This window comes from Ammodytes marinus (assembly GCF_949987685.1).
Source record: "Ammodytes marinus genome assembly, chromosome: 2".
NCBI lineage: Eukaryota > Metazoa > Chordata > Actinopteri > Uranoscopiformes > Ammodytidae > Ammodytes > Ammodytes marinus.
This window is the reverse complement of record NC_137231.1, coordinates 8,864,371-8,885,736: the sequence shown is the minus strand read 5'-3', so window position 1 is coordinate 8,885,736 and position 21,366 is coordinate 8,864,371. Positions and strand designations below refer to the sequence as shown.

The 21,366-nt window shown below is 40.2% G+C and overlaps 1 protein-coding gene across 3 annotated transcripts; it reads right to left on the bottom strand.

Annotated features, from left to right (window-relative positions):
- Positions 1–171: 171 nt before the first annotated feature.
- Positions 172–19,510, bottom strand: tango2 (transport and golgi organization 2 homolog). 3 transcript variants are annotated; one of them, XM_080039228.1, is made up of 9 exons: positions 19,379–19,510; positions 18,430–18,553; positions 13,887–13,975; positions 11,483–11,602; positions 9,346–9,463; positions 2,961–3,028; positions 2,605–2,758; positions 1,825–1,929; positions 172–996 (listed from the first exon to the last, which is right to left on the bottom strand). In XM_080039228.1, exons 2-9 carry the CDS (start codon positions 18,483–18,485, stop codon positions 876–878), a joined length of 831 nt encoding a protein of 276 aa, XP_079895354.1. In that variant the 5' UTR covers positions 18,486–18,553; positions 19,379–19,510; the 3' UTR covers positions 172–875. The 3 variants fall into 3 exon arrangements, with proteins under 3 accessions (XP_079895354.1, XP_079895353.1, XP_079895355.1); XM_080039227.1 differs by lacking the exon at positions 19,379–19,510 and adding an exon at positions 19,226–19,360; XM_080039229.1 differs by lacking the exon at positions 19,379–19,510 and adding an exon at positions 19,226–19,360 and having other exon boundaries at positions 2,605–2,755.
- Positions 19,511–21,366: the final 1,856 nt, after the last annotated feature.

Below are 21,366 nucleotides of genomic sequence, written 5' to 3'. Positions count from 1 at the left end.
CTATTGTATTAGCATAGTAGAGTAAAAGACGTGGTAAAAGAAAGGGCCCTCTATCTCTTTGATCCAGAGTCAAAAGCAGAAATTATCGAAAGTTGCACGTTTGGGATCATGACAGTGTGTTTGTGTATTAACGTCAACACTCATTAAAGCCAAATATAATCGTTTGGATGAATTGTTTTTATTGTCAAGCAGCTGTAAAATGCATTTTTAATCTACCATGGAAGTTGTCAGATATCCAGTACCTGATATTTTTAGCATTCAACACAGATACTTTTTTGCACCAGGTTGAAGTCTTTATAATGAATTACCTGTGACAGGGTTACAGGGTGAATTCAAATCAGATTACAAATTATCTGGTGAAAATGCTGCTGGTGACCCTCAGTATGTAAAACTGAAACTAATTTGCAGGCTTTTTAAATTCCTGTAGCTAAAGGATACTGGAGCAAACTGTGGGCTGGAGGTGAAGTGTGCATGAAGTGGATAATGGCTCCATATCATAAGAAAATCTGACACAAACAAAGAATAAATTAGACTGCATTAAAATAATCAAAAGCTCACCAGCCATCTGTAATGAATCAGACCCTTAAGTTCTGTGTCGCCTCTACAAAATGATACATGTTCTTTGGCAAACTTTTTAAATTAGCACACGTTTTTCAAAAAATATGTGTTTAAACTAAAATCCCAAAAAATAGAAATAAATATATCACTGATGCTAAGCAGAGGAAATAGGGCAGACGAGGCTTGATGTTCACATTGCTGCCAGGTTAAATTCGGCTGTTGGTGGGTAGGGGATGAGGCGGGGGGGGAGGGGGTGATGGAGAGAAAGGTGATGCAGAAAAGGCACAGAGTGGGTTTTTTCGTCCTCCATCATGTCTTCACACCTGCAGTTTGAACTGGAAGGAATTGGTGCTCCATTGGCTGGTGTCACAGTTGAGCATGGTGCGCTCGGTGAAGCTCACATTACCCTCCGCGTCTATCAGGATAATTGTATTGGTCCTAAACAGGCAGGGATACAAGGAAGCAAAACGCAAAATATATATCCAATTAAAAGATGATAATAAAGAAGATGATAACTGTGAACTGGAAGGATGTAAAACCACCAACAATTCCATCAAAAACCCAATGGCTCAGATAACTGCGTTAATAGATATGTGGATGCCCGACTATGTGAAGAGGGTTGGTGTAAAAGACTTTGTGTTATAACTGTATAATATGGAAAATGATCCCCTGTAACTGATCCTGCTCTGCTGAAGATCAGTCCTTGTATACAATTCCTTTTATTTATTTATCATTTATTTTATTTATTTACATTTTTATTATGAACTTATTCTTTTCATTGTATTATTTTTAAAATTATTTTAACTTAATTATAATTATTGCTATTAATATAATTATTAATCCGTTAATGTACTTGCTTTCTGTTGTTTTTCTTTAATTATTAGTTATTTTAGAAGGTCCTATGTCAGTGTATGTCTTGTAGTGTGAAAAATAAAAAGTTAAAATAAATGAAATAAAACATGACAATCACACAACAAAGCAGGCTGCATTAATAGTGATGAGGGCAGCTATGATCATCATAAAAAGAGTCACATTTTCAGATCTGAAGAATTTAGCAAACACCCAAATCAAGAGTGAGCAGGTCAGTGGCAGAGTTCCCTGATTAAAGATGATGGCTCTGGTGAAGCCCAACCCTCTGACCGCTTGGCTACCAGGCAGTCTCTGTATCAATTCATCCACGGTAGCATCACAGTCCCCTCTGGTAAGAGCCAAACCAACAAACAAACAGTGGTGTACGGAGATTTGGTGTGGGAGAGAGACACTGACCTTGTGCCATAATGAGGGGAGCGAACACACACCGCTGACAGAGCCTTGATCATGGCCTTGCTGTAGCCGTCACCTTGGCTGTCCTGAGCTGGATCAGGTGCGTTTCTGTTCAAACAAAAACACACAAGTCACACGGTTGGGGTTAGTGTTTATCATTCTCTCTACCACAGTATGTTATCCTACTGAATATTTAATTTAATTCTTATTTGCGCTTTTATGTCCTTGGTCTAGCGATTCACGTCATCCACTTGGGTGATTGTATTTGTTTTACTGTTTGTCCAGCATTGTTGAGTGAGCCCAATAAAAAAGAATTATTGGGCATATGACAAATAAAATAACATTTGGACTTTTTTCTACGTTTCACCCTCTGCCCTGAATAAACAGGCTTGTTTGTAAACTAAACTCTTCCCTTACAGCTTGCAGAAATCTGTTGCTGAAAATATCTCGGGCAATAAATAGGTCGTGCACTGAGGTCTTGATGCGTTTCTTACATACACAACAGACACTTTTCCCCCATTTGGTTTAGGAGTTGGCACGGGGCTCCAAAATAATGTTTAGTTCAAAATGTAAAACTCTCCTGTTAAAATTGCTTACTATACGCCGTCTGGCATGATAGAACTTCATTCAAAAGTCAGTGTATATAAATGTAAAAATCTGCTACTTGTCAACATTCGAAAAACTAATCAGTGGCAATGCAGCCGTATCTAACACTTAATATTGCTTCACATCCGACGTAAAGCTTTTAAACCAATACAAAAAAAACGAAATATTATTACTCACAGGTCCTCGTTGTTGAGGACATTGAGCAGCTCTTGCACCAGGCCGTCGCAGGACAGGGACTGGTCTTCCACAACGCTGCTGAAGTGACGCTTCCCTTGCAGCAGTTTATTCCATGGAGTTTCCAGCAAAGAATTACTCAGGCCATACACTCCTGCTAGGGGGGCACATGAAACATACAGATGAATATAATACACGAGTAAGCTTTGTTGGTGATAACATAAGTGGACAATCTGAGAGCAATATCAACATGGAAATGCCCGGGTAACATGCATAGGCCGTAGGTCGAGACGAGAGGTAACTGTGAAATGAACGGTTTCTACAGCAACCATATTAAAAAAATAAATAAAAACACAGACCTGGTTTTAGATGGATGGGTTCAGGGCTGCCTCTGTTTCCATAGTAACACACAGTGTCTTGTTTGGCTCTACATGGGACACAGCGAGTTGGAAAAAATTAGGCATTGCATTCAGCGATGATTAAACTTGTTAATGTGTGTAATTACGAGGGCTGTGTCGAGAGCCATTATGCCTATGTGCTTTTGAAATACAGAGAAATGCAGCAATGTTCAAAGGAGCGGTCCTGGGGGTATCATGTGAAATGAGTGCTCAGGCTAGAAGAGAATATCAACAGAGCACCATACAGTTTTCTTTAAAGATTGATGTTATTTGCAGCCCCTGGGAAATAAGAATTAAGATGCCTTTTTCAAATTGAAATGGGGAAAAAAACACACCTAACGCAGACATTAACTGCAGCATTTAAATCTTTCCTTCAAGAACAACTCTGTCAAATTAAAGCTTTAAAATACAAATTAGTGCTACAAACACCTCTGCCTGCCTACCACAAAACCCATAAATTACGGTGTTAGATCTCTTTGCAAAGTCCTCAGTTAGAGGGAATTTATTCAGTCTGAAGAATCTGTCCTGACATCAAGGGCATGTGTGACGGCTTCGGTACAGGAGAGAGTGAATAATAAATTACGACCAAATCCTTTGAACCAGCAGGGGAATGCATTTTGTGATGTCAATTTTATGACAGCCATACCAGTGGCATCAGTCAATCTGAAATGTGGTGCAACACTTGCTTCAACATCTAGCTCTACTTGGAAACTTTCCCAGTTGGAGAGCTGGAGAGGCAGGAGCAAGACATGCTGCTGGGCGTTTAGCTCTGCCACAAACTTTGTAACAGATAGTTTGAACAAGACAAGACATACAGATTGGAAAATGCAAAAAGTGCCAAACAAAATGTGAATGCTTGCAGCTCATCTGCGTAAGATCACCTCAAAATCACTATCTTCGGTCCGACAAATGAAGCAATTTTCAAGACGTAAAGTTGAATTGTTTTCTGATCGTCTATGGACAAAGCAATTGATTGATTATTCAAAAACATGATCAGTGGACCAATCAATCGTGAAGATAATTAGTTGTAGCCATATTGATGTTTATAAAAAAAAAATGTATCTACAAAATGGCTATTGGTTTTCAAAAAGCCAGTTGAGATGTTTTTATTTGGTTTGAAAAATTTTGCCCACAAAATTCTAATCACTTCATGTAGACAAGCATTTCAATATATTTTGTTTATTTGCTTGTCCGAGGCTTCATACAATAACATCCTCAGACACTTACTTATCCATAAGGTCAACCCTAACTACAAAGATAAAATGTATGCAAGAGACGCTGTGAGGGGAAAATAAATATGCTTGGATTCTGCATTTTAACATGTAAGTGGTGATGACTGGACTCATATAAAACATCTTATTAGACAATTTATTATCTTGTAAATGAAAATTCATTCCTATTTCTCTTCCACTTCAGCAAAGCACAAAAGACAGAGGGATAAACATGATGTCGCTCGCGCACGCACACACACACACACACACACACACACACACACACACACACACACACACACACACACACACACACACACACACACACACACACACACACACACACACACACACACACACACACACACACACACACACACACACACACACACACACACACACACACACACACACACACACACACACACACACACACACACACACACACACACACACACACACACACACACACACACACACACACACACACACACACACAAAAACAGTTGTCCCTGTGCAGAGGTCATCCTTCAGTGTTTGTGCAATAACTCGTCAGTCTTGTGTACATTTCCTGGGGCCGAGCGTTTTTTTTTTTCTAAAGCAAGGACAATATGTATCCAAGCAGCTGCAGGAGGATCCTCCAAGCTGTAGGTTGACAACAGACAAACAACAAACCAAACACCTTAATATTGTTCCCAGTTTCTACTCAAACGTTGTCGTTGAACAGTCTGAATACACAGTTACTTTTTGATGTGTTTCTATGGTTACTGTGAACACAGACGCTCACTGCTCAAACATGCATGTGCACAGTAGCTGCAGATGGCACCGGAACCCTAAGGGAAAAGGAAGAATGTACAAAGCTGGTCTGAAATACTGTTTTGATGTTGGCATTTTCTTTTTCTTGGCAATTACCTGAACTAAGCAATACCTGAACAAGGCCTGGTGTCTGCGTATAGGCTGTACTTTCCCTGCAATATGGACCAAATTGACCGTGGAGGAAGCAGATGGAGGATTTGCAGAGAGAGAGAGATAGCTCCATTTCGATGTGGAGACATGGCTAGAATATTGGGTGACCCATCAGGTGTGCTGTGGGTTGATTTGGTCTGAGATGAGCGAACAGCAGGGGGTCCAGGGCCACTGAGCAGAGAGAGAAACCAGGAGGGAAGGCTCTTTTTCAGATCTCAGTCAGAGAGGTAATCAGTATGCCGGCTGGGACACGTCCTAATGAAGAGTCCTCTATACTGGAGGCAGCAGAGCAGTTTCCCCCTAGCCAGCTGTGGTGTAGTTGCCTGGAGATGGCTGGATGAGCTTCCAACATGATCAGCTCAGAATGTAGATGTGTTGGTGGTGGCTGCTGGGTTATGACAACATGCGCTCTCACACGCACTTACAGGAGCTCACAACACCACTGTGCCTACGTACAGTATTGCAGGCTGTAGACTCTTCCGTTTTGCTTTGTTGATGAACATTTTAGCAAAAAATATTAAACTTGATTTCATCGTTTTAAATAATACCGACATTTCAACACCAGCTAGTACTGTGTGTGACCCCAAGGTGACCTCCGACTTGATGAATCACAGAAAACAGCATAATGCACTTTGGTTGTAATCTGATCACACCTGAGCAAGAAAAGCTATCAAAATGGGCCTACATGGGATCAGACAGGACTTCCATGGAAATATAAAAGCAGAAAAAAAAATAGTGGGATTCATGAAAAATAAGACCCCATGCGAACAACCGTTCAGCCAGAACCAACATTATTTTGATTTTTGTGGCTGTTTTCGGACATCTGGACTCACTCAATGAACAATGCGAGCAATATTTCGGCTTTTTGTCTGAGCGTCCACAGCTAATTCTATTCAGTAGAAAAATCATATTCCCTCCCAGAGAAAGTGATTTTCCCAGGGGTAATCTTACTAGCCTTTGGAAAAAAAAACAAATAGTCAAAGTCCTCTTTAAAAATGTTCAGAGTTCATCCAGCCCTGATACTACTGGAATGCGGGTATCTGCCGTACCACTGTTTTTCTTTTTCGGGTCGGACTAGTTTCGGCCAAGGATCATAACACATGGTTTGAGGCAATCAGATTGAACCACTTTCACCAGTTGTTTTTTCATAAAGCAGCCACACTCCGCTCCACTGAAAGTGCATTAGGCAGGGCATTGCTTTGCAGGCAAACATCAGAGGAGATATTCATTAAAATGGATGGTCTGATCGGCCTTGACTTTAAAGCGAGAGTTGACATAAAGTGGGATCAAAAAAAAAATCAAAGCTGTAGATCAGTCAGATGAAATGTTGGATATGGAGCCTTGAGAGCATCAAGGGGAGAATGTCTGAGATCGAAATTTAAATATATATCGTACTGGCTCATGACATCTGGTAAAATGCACGACTCAACACTGACCAAATCACATTCATCTGGAAATCCAAGCCAACATGGTGACAGACGTATTAATAAAGGCAGTATTGGTTTAAGATGCAGCACAATAAAAAGCTCACTGAAACATTTTAAATGTCTATTGTTTGAATTTTAAAAAGGTGGAGTATGCAATTCTAGAAAACGCTTGTCAAAATCACTTTGTCAAATATCCCCTCACGATCTGCTTCCTGTCCATACTGTGTGTGTGCGCGCTGAAAATAAATCCAGTGTTAATACACAGCCATGGCTCTGTAAACTAGTATGCAAACGAGAGGAATGTAAACAAAGGGGCCATCATAGCTAGCAACATGCCTGTTCACAGAGCCTAGGCTGTATATCAACACTGGATTTTGTTTCAGCCCAGTACGGACAGGTAGTGGATTATGAAGAGTAATTCACTGATTTTGACAAAGTGATTTTGACAACAAGCATTCTCCAGAATCGCTGACTCCATCTTTAAGTGTACACCCTGTCTCTCCATGTGTATATCGAAGAGGGTCATTCCACACACACTGATAAAAGTGAACATAGAATGCTTAAAAGTGGCATGACATAGAGAATCATGTCTCTGGTTACAGATGAATGAGATAGCCTCTAATATAAAGCTTCTTCTCCACCAGATGTACTTATTGATTCAGAAGGAAACCAGACGCTTTATTTCCCTTTGGACACAGAGGAAAACAAATAGGCTTGTAATGACGGTGTTTTTTTATGGATCTTTATCTGCCGTGAACGCCGTAAATACGTACAAGTATTTAAGGGGAGGAAACATACACAGTACTTTCACAGCACGAGGCTCTGTGGAGGGATTTTAGCCTAGTCAAATCTTAAGATATATATAGGTAGAATTCTTACAACAAAAACACAATGTGACTTCAGCTGCTGGTGTCTCCTTATTCTTTCATTAAAGAGGAATCTTAAAACAAGGGGACAACGTTAAGGAATTGATTGAACACTGGCAAATGTAACGGGCTAACCGGCTAACTAGCTTGACGTACTACCCATGTACAGAGGTAACATTACATTTAAAAGCCTAGGGGTAATGTTATGAGGCTATGTGGATTTGGATCCTGGAAAGTTAAGCCACAACTCTAGTCAAACTCAGTAAACAAATATTGGTTTGTCCTCGACCTAAAAGCCTTTTCTCCTGTTATGTTATATGGGAAACATACTGTTCAAGGAATATGAACAGTAAAGCATGAATTTAAAAATGTTGTCTGGCTTGTCCGAGAGCACAAATTAGAATGAATTACCAGCCTGATGTAACATTTTTCCTTATCATACTAGAAATAAATGGCTCGGCCCTGCCATACAAGAGCAATGCTGTTTCTTTAATTTAATTTATTCAACTACAAGATCATTAACTGGTACTGAAGCTGTTTTCCCCCCTGGACATGTAACTTAGCATGAGTCTACCAGAATCATATAACTAGCCATCAAGTCTATACTGTATGTAAATCTTTATTGTTTGTTTTTTTACATTTTTGTTTGATAGCTACAGATGACGCATTGCAATCTGACAGTGATCGCCGTCATTTCAGTCAAAAAGTCGCCATCTAGGGGGCGCCCTTAGCTCAGTTGGTAAGGCGTCCCCCCCATGGGCCTCGGCCAGCCGCGGACCCAGGTTTGATTCCAGCCCGCGGTCGTTCTCTGCCCCATTTCACCTCTGTCTCTACACTATCAATAAAGCATAAAAATGCCCAAAAAAATATCTAAAAAAAAAAAAAAAATCGCCATCTAGAAATGACAAGGTTTAAATTATGTCTGAAATCAAGGACCTATTATTTTCAACAAACTGGCTCATGGCTCTCATATTGGATAGGGGAAGGCAGCAATGATTAGCCATGATTAAAGTAACAACCTATGTACGCCTTTAAACCAAAAGGGATGCTTACAAAATGTGGACAACAGGATGTACACAAGCATTCTAAAATCCCCTTTGAGAGTAGATGCTGCTTGAGGCCACGTTACCAGGATTCACGGATCACAACACACAACTCCACTGTAGAAACCCTCAGTTTTTTTTCTCTCTCTCCCCCAGCAGGGATACAGTTTGGTAGGAGCTGAACCTCTAACCTCACGCTGGCTTGTCTACAGGGGCCCTTCACCATGACAGCTTTCTCGGTGTGCACTGATCCTCCCTTAGATTTTTCTACCAAATGCAGTCAAGAGAAAAAAAGAAAAAAAAATCATCCTCATCATATATAATGCTGGCTAGATTTTCTTTGTCTGAAAGCCAGAAATATGAACAGGTGTTCCTTTCAGAATTGTAATGCTGGCTATTTCGCCCGTGAAGCATCCCAGATGTCTTTTCAGTTCTGCCTGCTTAGCACTCCCGAGACGAAGACGCTTGCCTTTGCGCTTTCGTTCCAAAGGTAAGGCCAGGACTCTGAAGAATAGAGCTGCAGCCGATTCTCAATTCCTCCTTAGCTTTAAAATCCTTCAGAGCTCTGCCAATGTCACCTCATGACACCCACACAGTGCAATAAAGAACCTGTCTTTATATACGACGGTCTCCGATGGCCCACATTTCACCTTTTGAAATGCATTACGTTGAGGTGTCTAGGCTGCTTACTGGAAGACTGGTGTGTCTTTTTCATTTCAACCAGATCTCAGGTGTATAGATTGACATGACGTTAACACATACAGTATGTGATGGAGCTTTTATCAGTTGATGGAGCGTACACTCTGATGGAGCTGACCACACCTTTCACTCACTTGAACTCGGCCGTGATGAGGTTGAAGCCGTTGTACAGGTGGCCTTCTGACGACACCTTCTTCAGGTAGGAGTAGCTGTCCTGATCCCTGTCCGTTAGGTAGTTAGACACTAGAAAGCCTGCAGGACGACATATATATATATATATATTAGTGGTGGGCCGATAACGGCGTTAACGGCTACGTTAACGCCAGACTCTTATCGGGCGATAAAAAAAATATCGCCGTTAATCTCTTAATTCCACCTCCTGTTCGGCTCAGGGGAGATGCTGTTCGCCGTCGGGGTGAACCCCCTTCCGCACGTGAAGGCTCGCTTCACGTGCGGGAAAGCTATAGTGTGAGCGGCCACAGCTTGTATTTTGGTCATATCTAACACTGGACTGCAGGCCTATATAAAAGTGTTGTACCTTTGCTTTCTTTGGGTTAAAAAAAACTCCATCAACTCAGTATCCGTCTAGTCCAAAAAAACTCTGTCAGCTGCTGCTGCAGACGGTGTGCAGACGTGCTCGGAGAATCGGCATCGGCGCATCAACAGTCATTCAATGCAGCGGCAGTAATCATACAACCGAACGGTGTAGAAAGTCCCGTCAGTTAAAAATAGTGATCCAGATTTTAAATCCATGTTAAAATCGGAAGGATATAAAGCTAGTTAGCTTAAAAAAAGTAGCAAACATGTCAACTGTGATGTGTTCAGGCCGGCTCAGTAATATGATTGATGTGTTCAAATGCAACACAAAAAAAAAGAAATTTGAGATTTTGGCGAAACTTGTTTTCCCAGCATTATAAAATAGATAGTAAAGATGGAATGGAATTATGACCTGTTTAATGTCCTATCTAGAGCTATGATCATATCAGCAATTAAAGCAATAATACAAGTTCTATTTCAACAAAATAATAGAAAATTATCAATTTTGATATCAATAAAGACTTGGATCGTTAAGGAGTCTTGAAAATGGTATCAATATCAATACAAATTAACTCTCCTGTCATCTGAGAGAAATTAAGATGATTTAATTTTTTTAACCGTTAGTATTTACCGGTTAAAAATATTATCGGTTGACTGGTTTACCATGGACATCCCTTATACTGTATAAATGTATATCATACATTGTATGTTTTTTTTTTGTGTTATCCCAGTTAAGTTTATTATTAATTTTTTATCATTTAATATTACTTTTAATAGTTCCGGGACGTTGGAGCAATAACCTGGTGTTTTGACACTTCAGTGTGCACTGTGAATTTGAAGTAATGTTCAGTTTTTGAATAAAGATGCAGCATTTACAAATGTTTATTTTTTTTATCCGATTCATCGATTAATCGAAAAAATAATCGACCGATTAATCGATTATTGAAATAATCGTTAGTTGCAGCCCTAAACAATTCATCGTTACCTCTTATGGCCTACAGTTCAAAGTTCATGTTTAACTGAATAAACAGTTTGTAAACACAAGTACATCTTGTTGAACATTATTTATTTTCATCACCAATTATCATAGTAGAACAGCTTCCTCAAGCAGTTTGTGATGCATGTTGGAAACAGGAGATGAGCCCCTGGTCTGATGCGCCACCTGGCTTGAGAAACACGTTCTCAAAGACTTACTTTGAGTCATTATTTAGGGAGCACACACATATTATGAATAAATTCAAATGAGCCATTTTAATCTAGATTAATCTAGATTAATTTCAAAATTAATCTAGATTAATCTAGATTAAAAAAATTAATCTATGCCCACCTCTAATATATATATACACTGTATATATATATCTCTCTCTCAAATCATATGCAGTGCAACTAATTTACTCTGTCTAGTTGTGTGTAATACATACTAACATGGAAATTATGAACATATATATAATAAACAGATTGATGTGTGAAACATTCATCACAAATTACATCACATCGCTTCAAAAAGTAGAGCAAAATGCAATGTTGTAAATATCACGAGTTCTTAAATAAATGATGTAGCATTTAGGCATGAGTAGATTTAAAGTCTACTGGGAACCATTAAGTTATGTGTATATATCAAAGTGAAAGCAACATGTAGGATAGGCTACTTCACAGGACACGCTAGATCTCTGATGTAACACTGGGCTTCTAATCAGTGAATGTATTAAGAATTTTTCTTGGTGGCTGGCTCACCTCTGCCTTGTGCGTCGGGGTTGGGTCGTCCTTCCATATAATTGGTGATTGCAGCCAGTTTGCCGCGCTTGTTGATCCCCAGCCATGATCCTCCTTCCTTACCGTATTCCTGGTCCAGGCCTGGTGAACAGACAAGGAGCAGAGTGTTTTATCAAAACGCAGCACCAATGTTAAGCAGGCTTCATCTGTAGGTATAATGTATTGTGCACCGCTAGTAGCCATTCAATAAGCCTATATAGTGATGGAAATGAGGCAGTCGCCTTATGGTGGTGGGTGGAACCAATTACTCTAGTCTATAATAATAATTTCCTTGGAAGGGATTATGTGATTTAGTATTGATTATGGGAAATGGATACAGTGTTCAGCAGGTAGTTTTCCAATTGATTAACTCTAATGGATTGCTAGCATTTTTCAGTTAGAATTCAACAGGCCAGCTGAACAACAATAAAAAAATCAATATATATATATAAACAAAAAGTATCCAATAATAGCAAATATAGAGTTTTTTTTACAATTAAATGTATTCCGTAATCAGTACCAAATTACATAATTCTTTACGTTCTTCATATTGCTAGCGATTTATGAACATGTATAACAAACAAAAAACATTACCATAACATAGACCTTAAAATCACAGGTTCTCTCTCTTCATTTACAACACCTGTCCACAATTCCTTCAAATAAGAAACATACTGAACTTGAACTACATTAAGATGCATCTGATGACAAAAAATGGCTTCTCCATTGACAAAAATAAAGAAATAAATGCAAGTACATAAGGAGTATATGATTTGATAGGAGGAACCCTCATGTGAAGTTTTGGCAATACATTAAAAAAAAAACTGGATCCATAGTTCTCTCTCCACATTGCTCTTCTTTACAGGACATGTGAAGCCGAGGCACTGGAAGTCTAGTGCACTTCCTGCTGATCGATAAAGACAGGTCCACTTACACTGACAGTGACCAAGAGAGCAGAGCGCTCCGTGGTCCTCCGGGGGCGGATCTGAAAAGCCAACCCCATCCCACGGGGGAGCTATAGCTTACTTCCCCTCTCGTCATGCTACGTCTCCTTTAGGGCCCTGCCTCTGCAACCTCCCCCCCAGCCCCTCGCAGATAAGGCACAGCCATTTATTCCTGTCACATCGCATAAAAGCAGCCATCAATTAAAGGGCCCACTACAGGAGTCCTGACCCCTCTGTAACAGAGGGGAGAAAGGGGACGCTTGAACAACCAAGGCTATCTCTGCGCTTCCTCCCTCAGCATTAGAAAGAAGAAAAAAAAAAAAGATCGATTTCCTCTGCTTGGCTATAATGTGTATTAGACATCAGTCAATTAAATGTAGTGGGGATGTCCTGTGATGGAGTAGAGGAAAAAAGGATTCTAGGGTTAAACGAGACAGATATTCCATTGATTATTGAAAGCCATTTAGCTTTGAATAAAGCTGTATTCAAACATGGTTAAAAAGGCAAACATGTTGCGTTTTCACATCCCAGTGCCAAGAGAGGTGTGTTTTAAAGAAAGCTCTGAGGAACTTTCAGTTTTTGTTGATTCTAGTAGCACCTTTTGACGTAAGCAGTAGTGTTTTTACGACACCAGCACCCTATCGTCAGGGCCGCCTTTATGCACGGGCTTACCTGGGCTGAAGCCCCAGGGCCTACGAAGATCAGGGGCCTCTTTTTAATTTTTTTTAACCGTCTCAATATAGGCCCCTAATCTAAGAAGGACCCGAACATTGTCATTTGACTGGCTCATGATAGACCCCTAATCTTCGTGTGTGTGTGTGTGTGTGTGTGTGTGTGTGTGTGGGGGGGGGGGGGTTACGGAGATCAGGGGCCTATCATGAACCAGTAAAGAAAAAGGGAAAAAAAAAAATCACATTATTTTTGGCCTATGAAGATCAAGGGGCCTATCATTCACCAGTACATTTTTGTTTAAATAACCCCACCGCTGTCTCCTCAATAACTATACTAATAATCAGAGGAAAATGTGATTGTTTCATGAACATTTAAAAGTTCCTCGTAGAAGGTCTGACGTCTGACACATATCCCATTTTTCTAGATTTCACATAAATCTCCAGAAACACGTATTATCCTTCGCCTGATTTTGGATTGTTCTGATTACAAATTGTTACCGTTTTTACCAGGTCTCACTTGCGAAAGAGCCTTCCTACCTCGGAGAGGGACTATAAATAAAGGTTGTGTAGATACAGAGCCTGCATTTCAAAACACAAACTAACTGGTGTAACTTGCTTTATGTTTACTCATTATCTCCTGCTAAATGGGACAAGGAGGAAGCAGTTTATTCACTGCTGTTAAGTGTTTTTAACAGCAGCAAAGTGTATTGTGCAGAGTGTTGAAATGCTGAGTGGGTAAGCTGGACTCGCAGTGTGCAGAGTCAGACTCACCGCTGACAATGTCATTGTTGGTCCCCCAGAAGTCCGCAGCCTTGGACGGCCTGTTGTAGAACTCATCTCTGTTTGCAGCCAAAATTAGCCTGAAGAGAGGCAGAGAGAGGGGGAGAGAGAGAGGCAGAGAGAGGGGGGAGAGGGAGAGAGAGAGAAGGGATTTTATTATTGTTGTTCATTCACTCTTGACGTGGACCAATGAGGTAGAACAGAAGGCCATCGCTGGTCTCGACAGCAGCAGATCCATCATGGACCACTCATCCATCATCATGGTGAACACATGATATCCAGGCACACAAGTTAATGAGTTGGTAGACACGCAGACAGTTTACAGCAACCACACTCTCTCCATGCCTTTGGCTTTGTAAAGGCCAGAGGTGGAATGGAACCAAGTACATTAACTCAAGTACTGTACTAATGTACAGGTTTGAGGTATTGGTAATTTACTTGAGTATTTCACCCATGCTACTTTATAGTTCTACTGCACTACAATTCAGTGGGAAATATTCTACTAAATATTGTATACCACCCAACAGTAGGCCAACAAGCCCAGATGAAACATTAGTCTATTAATAGATAAGTTGACCTATCAAAAATGTATGTGCTATTGACTATTTTGATAAGTAATTTTTTATGGAAATATGCCCAAAATGCCATGGTTCCAACATTTCAAATTTGACTTTTTGCTGCCTTTCAGTTTATTCACTTTTAAACTTTACCAAACAAATAATTCTATCTATGAATAAAAAAATAAAATATTTAAAAAAATAGTACTGAAATCTTGCATCAGATATGGTGGTACTTTTTACTCAAGTGCTGTAATAGGTGTAATAGGCATGCTTCACTTCTATCATTTGAATTAGTCTGACTTTCAATTGGTGTTTTAGATCAATGGATGTTTTTTCATTACTCACATTCATTGGAGTGCAATATAATAATCAACTAAAAGACGACCAAGTGGTATTGTAATAGGTGACTTGTAACGGAGTAAGGGTGGGCAATGTTGGACCATTTTAATATAATGATACTGTAACTGTCACACTGTTATAGCCACATTGTAAGTTAAACTCGTGCTTTTCCCTGTGAGGCCCTATTGTTTTAGAACAAAATCCTACAAAATCTTATATATTCTTACGTTCAAGCTCTGTGTCTCTTATCAAAACTATTGTCTTTCTTTTTTTAACCCTTTGAGCCCCACTGATCCACTGGTGATTCATTAATTGAATTTGTACTATGTGGGGAAACATTGTATCAAATCCACAGAACATTTGTTTCAAATTGTAAATGGCTCACTTTGATACCAAATACGTCAGGTAAATTTGGGGGATAATTTCCATCTGATAGAATGCGGCCATAAGACAATATAGAGATTATAGGTTTGAACATTTCATTCTGTGTAACATCATGTAGCTTCAGCTGAGAGTGAACAAGCCGAATATAGAAGGTGTAAATAGAACCATTTGTATAACCTTAAAGCTACTTAGAGGGTAAACTGGAAGCTAAGGGGTTAAAACAATAAGAAACATTTACCTTAATCCGTCACACATCAACATAAACTGTCTCTTCTTGATCTCATCTCAAAGACGTCTGTGCCTGCCTCGCGTCATGGTGTTTTATCCAATTTGAAATCTATTTTTATTGCCAAAGTGAGGCAACAACGCAAACGTTTACTGCTACAAACAGCAATTACAAGAGTGTGATCTGATTGTAAATAAATCACCTTGCTTGAATGTTCCTCTGTCGTCTGCCAGTTAGGCACGGCGGCGCTACACTTTGACCGGCGCTATTATTCAGAGTGTCAGTGAGTAATGATGCAATTATGTCCACGGCCATTAACAAGCCCAAACGGCATTGTGACCTGGATCTAATGCAGCGGCCGCCATTAGTCTCTCTTCACGCCTTAACTAACAGGTCACTACTGTCATCTGGAAAATGTAGCATCACTTGGCGGTGTTATATATTCTCACTCCACCACTCACACACAACTCTCCATGCCGCTCGGCTCAACCATCCAGCAGTGATGAAACACAGGAAACAGTTATTCCCTCAAGCCTCTCTATTGAAACATGCAACTTTGTACACACAACTAACAGAGAATCCTATTGTAGAGTTAAGTACTATCAACTTTGGACCGAATGATTTTCAGTGAAGATAGGCCTATGCTGTGTATGAACACCAGCATCGTTCTCTAAATATCTGTATGGGCCATTGACAAACACATAAAGGTCGACCACTCACTTTCAGTGTGTAATAGCTGTTTGTTCTCTCTGAACTAGCCGATGGTGTCACTATTTATCTAACAGGATGGGGAGGCGTGGATCCTGTTAAGAGCAAACAGATAACACAAACTGACCTAATAGGGGTAGACCCCAAAGGGCTAATGATAGCCTGTTCCCATGGGCAACACCAGCGTGTGGGCAACCGCTGCTCCACAATAAAGCTTAGACTAATGATGCAACACAAGAGAGAGCATCTGCTTCCAGGATCCTAAGGGGGGGTGGGGGGGGGGGGGGCAGTCACATGTGAGCCGCTCCGACCACCACAGTAGAGCCATATCACTGCATCGTGAGAAGCCCAGTGGTACCACAGCTCTTCATGCATACTAAACTTTTGATTTTCTTTTTCTATTCAATAAAGCCAGTGGCTTGTGGACTTGGCAGCAGCCAACAGGTAATGTATTCAAGGAACAGGATCGCTCTGAGACAAGGTGTTCTGGAAAAAAAGCTGGAAGTCAGGGACGTTACAGCTGTTTGTTCAGTCTGTCTGTCATTCTTTTTTGGGGGGGCGCAATCAACATGAAGTGTTTGGGGAAGCTGTTGATATGTAAATGACATTGATTAGCCCTAAGGAAGTGCTACAATTGAAAGGTCAAACACATACTGTATCTAGTTGGTTTATTGCAGCACTCCTTTTAATACGAGAAGCTGAACAAGCTGCAACAATGATATCATTTAAATGAAACAGTGCAGATAAGCCAGCATGTGTGTAATAATTGAAGTAATTTGTAGTGAACATGAATCCATTGAACCCCTGCAGGTATATTCCTGTCATTTTGTGCTGTAATGAGTCTTATAATTGTACTTAACGAACCTTTGCACCTTGCCTTCAAGCCAATTAAGTCTAAGTATTGCTGCTGCACATGCCTTTTGATTTAAAAATCACCGCAGCCCTATTAAACTCTTTCTTCTGCAACCAGGCGTCTATATATAGCGCTGAAGTAACCACCACATTAGGACAGTATACGCTTCAACCTTTCCCCATGCTTCAGGTCGTCTGAGTCAGGACTCACTCCACACCTCTGCTGGGATGACCTCAGGCGAGGGTTGCACTCCCACACAGAAGGTCAAAGATGGACTATGGCCAGGTAGAGAGAGAGATCACGTTCCAGCTCAGGGGGATTATAGTAAGCCAGGTCTCCACGTCACACCATAACTCACACTGACTGCTCGTAGTACACTGGTCTGCTCTGCCAGCTAAAATGAGTTTGCATTTAGTTTCTGGGCAGGACACATGAAACTTGCACAAACACTAATTTAAAGCTTTAACATTGTAGATTTCAGCACAGTAGCTATATTATGTGTCTGATATAAAGGGTTACTGATGTCATGCCAAAAAAAGAACTTGTGCCTTTGCAAAGGCCGACACCCCCCGAAATCAGGTGTTGCCTAGTTCGAATTCGAAACTCTCTTCCTTTAACACCTGTTATTATACTGCTGTCTGTGGGTGGCTGCACCTCTGCTAAAACTGTGATTGGCACACTACCCTGGAACACAATGAATAGTGCAGAACACTGCATTGTCATCTGTTGTCGTCGTGCATAAAAGAATGACCGCAGTGACATGTAGACTGGTTTTATCAGCCAGAGCGGTTCTTTGCTATACATGCATGTTCCAGCATGTAACAAACTAACTGATGCAAACCGAGTGGAATACTCAAACCCAGCTGTGTTTTAAAAAATAGGTTTTTTGCACAGCTAGCAGCTGCATCAAAAAGAAATAGCATGTAGTCCTACACATGTCATTTTTAAAGTAAACCTCCAAAATCCAGCCTGACATGGCCCCTGTTAGGTATATTTTGAAAAAGGTCTTCACAGCATTGTTTATCAAGGATGGCTCATACGGACGTTAGGATTTTAAATATAACGTAAATGCATTGCAGTGCCCCAATGAAAACCCATTTGACCCATAGTAAGGTGCATGCTGCTTGACACTTGTGTTGTGTGTGAGCAGATTGACACTACTTAAATCACCTTTATAAAACTGCTCTTCTTATAAGTACTATGTTTGCAACATAACTGAAGCTTAAAGTATGACACTGTGACTGTGCAATAAAGACACATCATATCCACGACACGTGGTGCATTTTTTATGATCTTTTGGGAGCATACAGTATGTTGCGACATCATCTTTGCCTTGTAAGTCCTTTCCTTCAGTATTTCCTTGCCTCTAAATCTACACGGCCAACAAATACAATCCTTCTTCTAGACTTACACTGCACTGGGAACCGTTAGAATCACAGGTTGTGGAAAGGATTCATTGCTCACCTGTAGGCATTTTTGGACACAGGCCGGGGGTCAAACTTGAAGAAAATTATACACATGGATGTACTGGGGGAATCGATGACAGCGTTTCACTCAATCCACATCGGCCCTCAAATGTTTGTCATATCTGACGGAAGAGGAGAAAACACAGGAGAAACAAGCAGTGTTAAGTGTTGGTGAACGAAGGCACAGCCGAGTGGGACAATGGTGACTGGAGAAATGAACAGCATCTGTTGTGAAACAAGATCATGACCCTTGAAGACAAAGATCAATTTGTTCAAATTGTGCAATACTGTATTATACAGGTTGAGATGATAGTGGCTAAAAGCTTTTTTTTCCACCATCAGGGTTCATAAAGCATAGATCTGGAAGAAAATGACTTGTCAGAAGGATGCTGCATACTTCAAAAAAGAGTGATTATTTCAATACACGGCGTGCTTGGCTGTAAAACAAGCACATGGGTGCAAAGGTAGCAATTGAGTGACAGTAGTTTAGACACACAGCCATACATTACAATGTCTTTCAATGTGCCAGGTAGGTTACTATATCATCTGACAGGTTTCATACTACCGGTACTTTAGATCGTTGACATCAGTTACACAAGTTTGTGGCCGCTAACAAACACGTCTTCCCTTGCAGACCAATCAGTGCTTAAGTAACGAACATACCGTACCAGTAGCAGTAAACTAATTTCAGTTAACTTGACAACCTAAGCCTTAAATAGCTAGCGATAGCATCACAGCACACAGGCAAGAACAAACTCACAGAGAGACAAACCAAGCTAACTTTAGCAACCTACCTAAACTCAGTTATGTGCGACACATTGGACTGCAAATACTACTTGCTCAGCTAGTTGTTAGCCTGCTGTATCCTAAAGACTGTTGCTGTACTCAGTCACTATCCTATAACACGCGTTGTTCACAACTAAAAGGAGGTGTTCACATTGACTGACCTCGATTTGTGTCTTCACTCGTCTCATAAGCCTCTACAGCAAGTGCGAGGGTTTATTATCCGTGTTTCGTCGCAAATACCGCCCACCCGGCACTGTAAAATAGCCAAAACGAGTGCACTTCCAACAAAGCTCTGAAGTGCGCTGCGATTGGTCAATTGACTAGCACGCAAAGACCCCCAAGCTGTCAGTAAACAGCAATTATTGCGTTTCCGGTAAGCAGTAGTCATATTCAAAATAAAAGCCGTGATCTAAACGTGTTATGGTGAATTTATTCAAAATTGGGATGTAGGCCTTTTTATTTATTTATAAATATAGCATAATTTTTTTTAGTATTTAGAAAAAAGCTTTCTATTTATTCACTATATTGGGTATGACAATCAACTTTCCAGTACCATGCATCTCAATCAGATTACTCTGATAGTGTGACTAAAATCTACATTCAATTAAAATAGGAGTGACTACATCACTTTCATTCAGGGTCTTTAGAGTAGGACAACAAAGAAAAAATAAAATAGATAGATAGAAAATCTAACTAATTTCAGATTATTCTGCCCAAAGCTTCACTATGCTTATTATTATTATTATTATTATTATTATTATTATTATTATTATTATTATTATTATTATTATTATTATTATTATTATTATTATTATTATTATTATTATTATTATTATTATGTAGCCTACCTCTGAGGCTACTCTAAGAATCGATTTCAATGCTTTTACTTTGAAAAGAAATATTCACTAGACATTCTCTTTGTATTTGTGTTGACTTGACGAATCCAAGGTGCCAGTTCAATATTAAAACAATAGATGTGCAGAATCTTTAGAAATAAAAATCGACACCTATATCCTTGTAAAAAAAATACACAAAATATAAAAGGCCTAAATATAAGTGATTAACTCAGGCTAGCCTAGGTTCTTGTGGCATTTAATAAGAAAGTTAATAGCATAATATTTTAACACATCACACACATCTACAGCACTGAATACCAACCAAAGGAGAAGTGAGAATAAATTCCACAAAGATTAATTCTCCGGATAAATTGACAACATATAGCCTATAGGCCTATCGCAAAATCCCTCCAATGATGTGCGGGTGGTGATGGGGCGGAGACACTTGCTGTGACCGACATCCAGCGCTGCTGTGGATGAGAGGGATAGAGGCTGCCCTGCCTTTCATACAACGCACCGTCGCAGTTAGTTAATTAGTCATAATTAACGATAGTTTGAGTAGGCCTACAATAAATAACTTTCAAATCAGTTATAGGATAGGATACTTGGGTTATTGCATGTGGCGCGTGACTGAAGGGGCGCGCGAGCAGCGACCTGACAACTACAATTGGAGGTTTGAAAGGTTGTAACAGTAGTAGTAGGCTGGCTATACCCCTGCAGCAGCCAAGTTGCAGGCAGAATAACGTTATTCAGCTGAGGCTCGGACTACTGCACAGCGCACCTGGGAGTCTCTTCGCGTTCAAGAATAAGGATGAACTGCAGAAACTGAGGTAGGGGCTACAAATATAAAAATCAATTCAGCTAATTGCTTTTCTCGCGCAAATCCATGTGGAGATTATCTTTCAACGCCAAGTTTTAGCCTGTACCATTACAACTCAGTAGGAGGAGGGTGTGACAGTAATGCAACAACAACAATAATGTGGTAACAATTTAAAGTGACATTGTAAAGGCTGACAATAAACCGTCAGCTTCCTTAGAGATAATGAGCAGGTGCTAAGATGACGCATATTGATTAGGAGACACGGACCCGGTGTGTTAGAAAATATTTGATTCCGTTTTTGTTGAATAGTCGGTGTTTTTAAATGTGTTACTGCATAGAGGACCAGATTTTATACCGACGAATGAGATCATTGTATCAAATTATTTAAATTCTGCGTAGTCGTGTGTTGTTGTATAGGCTAAGCTCTTCGCTAATGGATGCACCCAAAGGCAGCGAGCGCGAGCCGCAGCAACCTGTCAATCATCTCATCCTT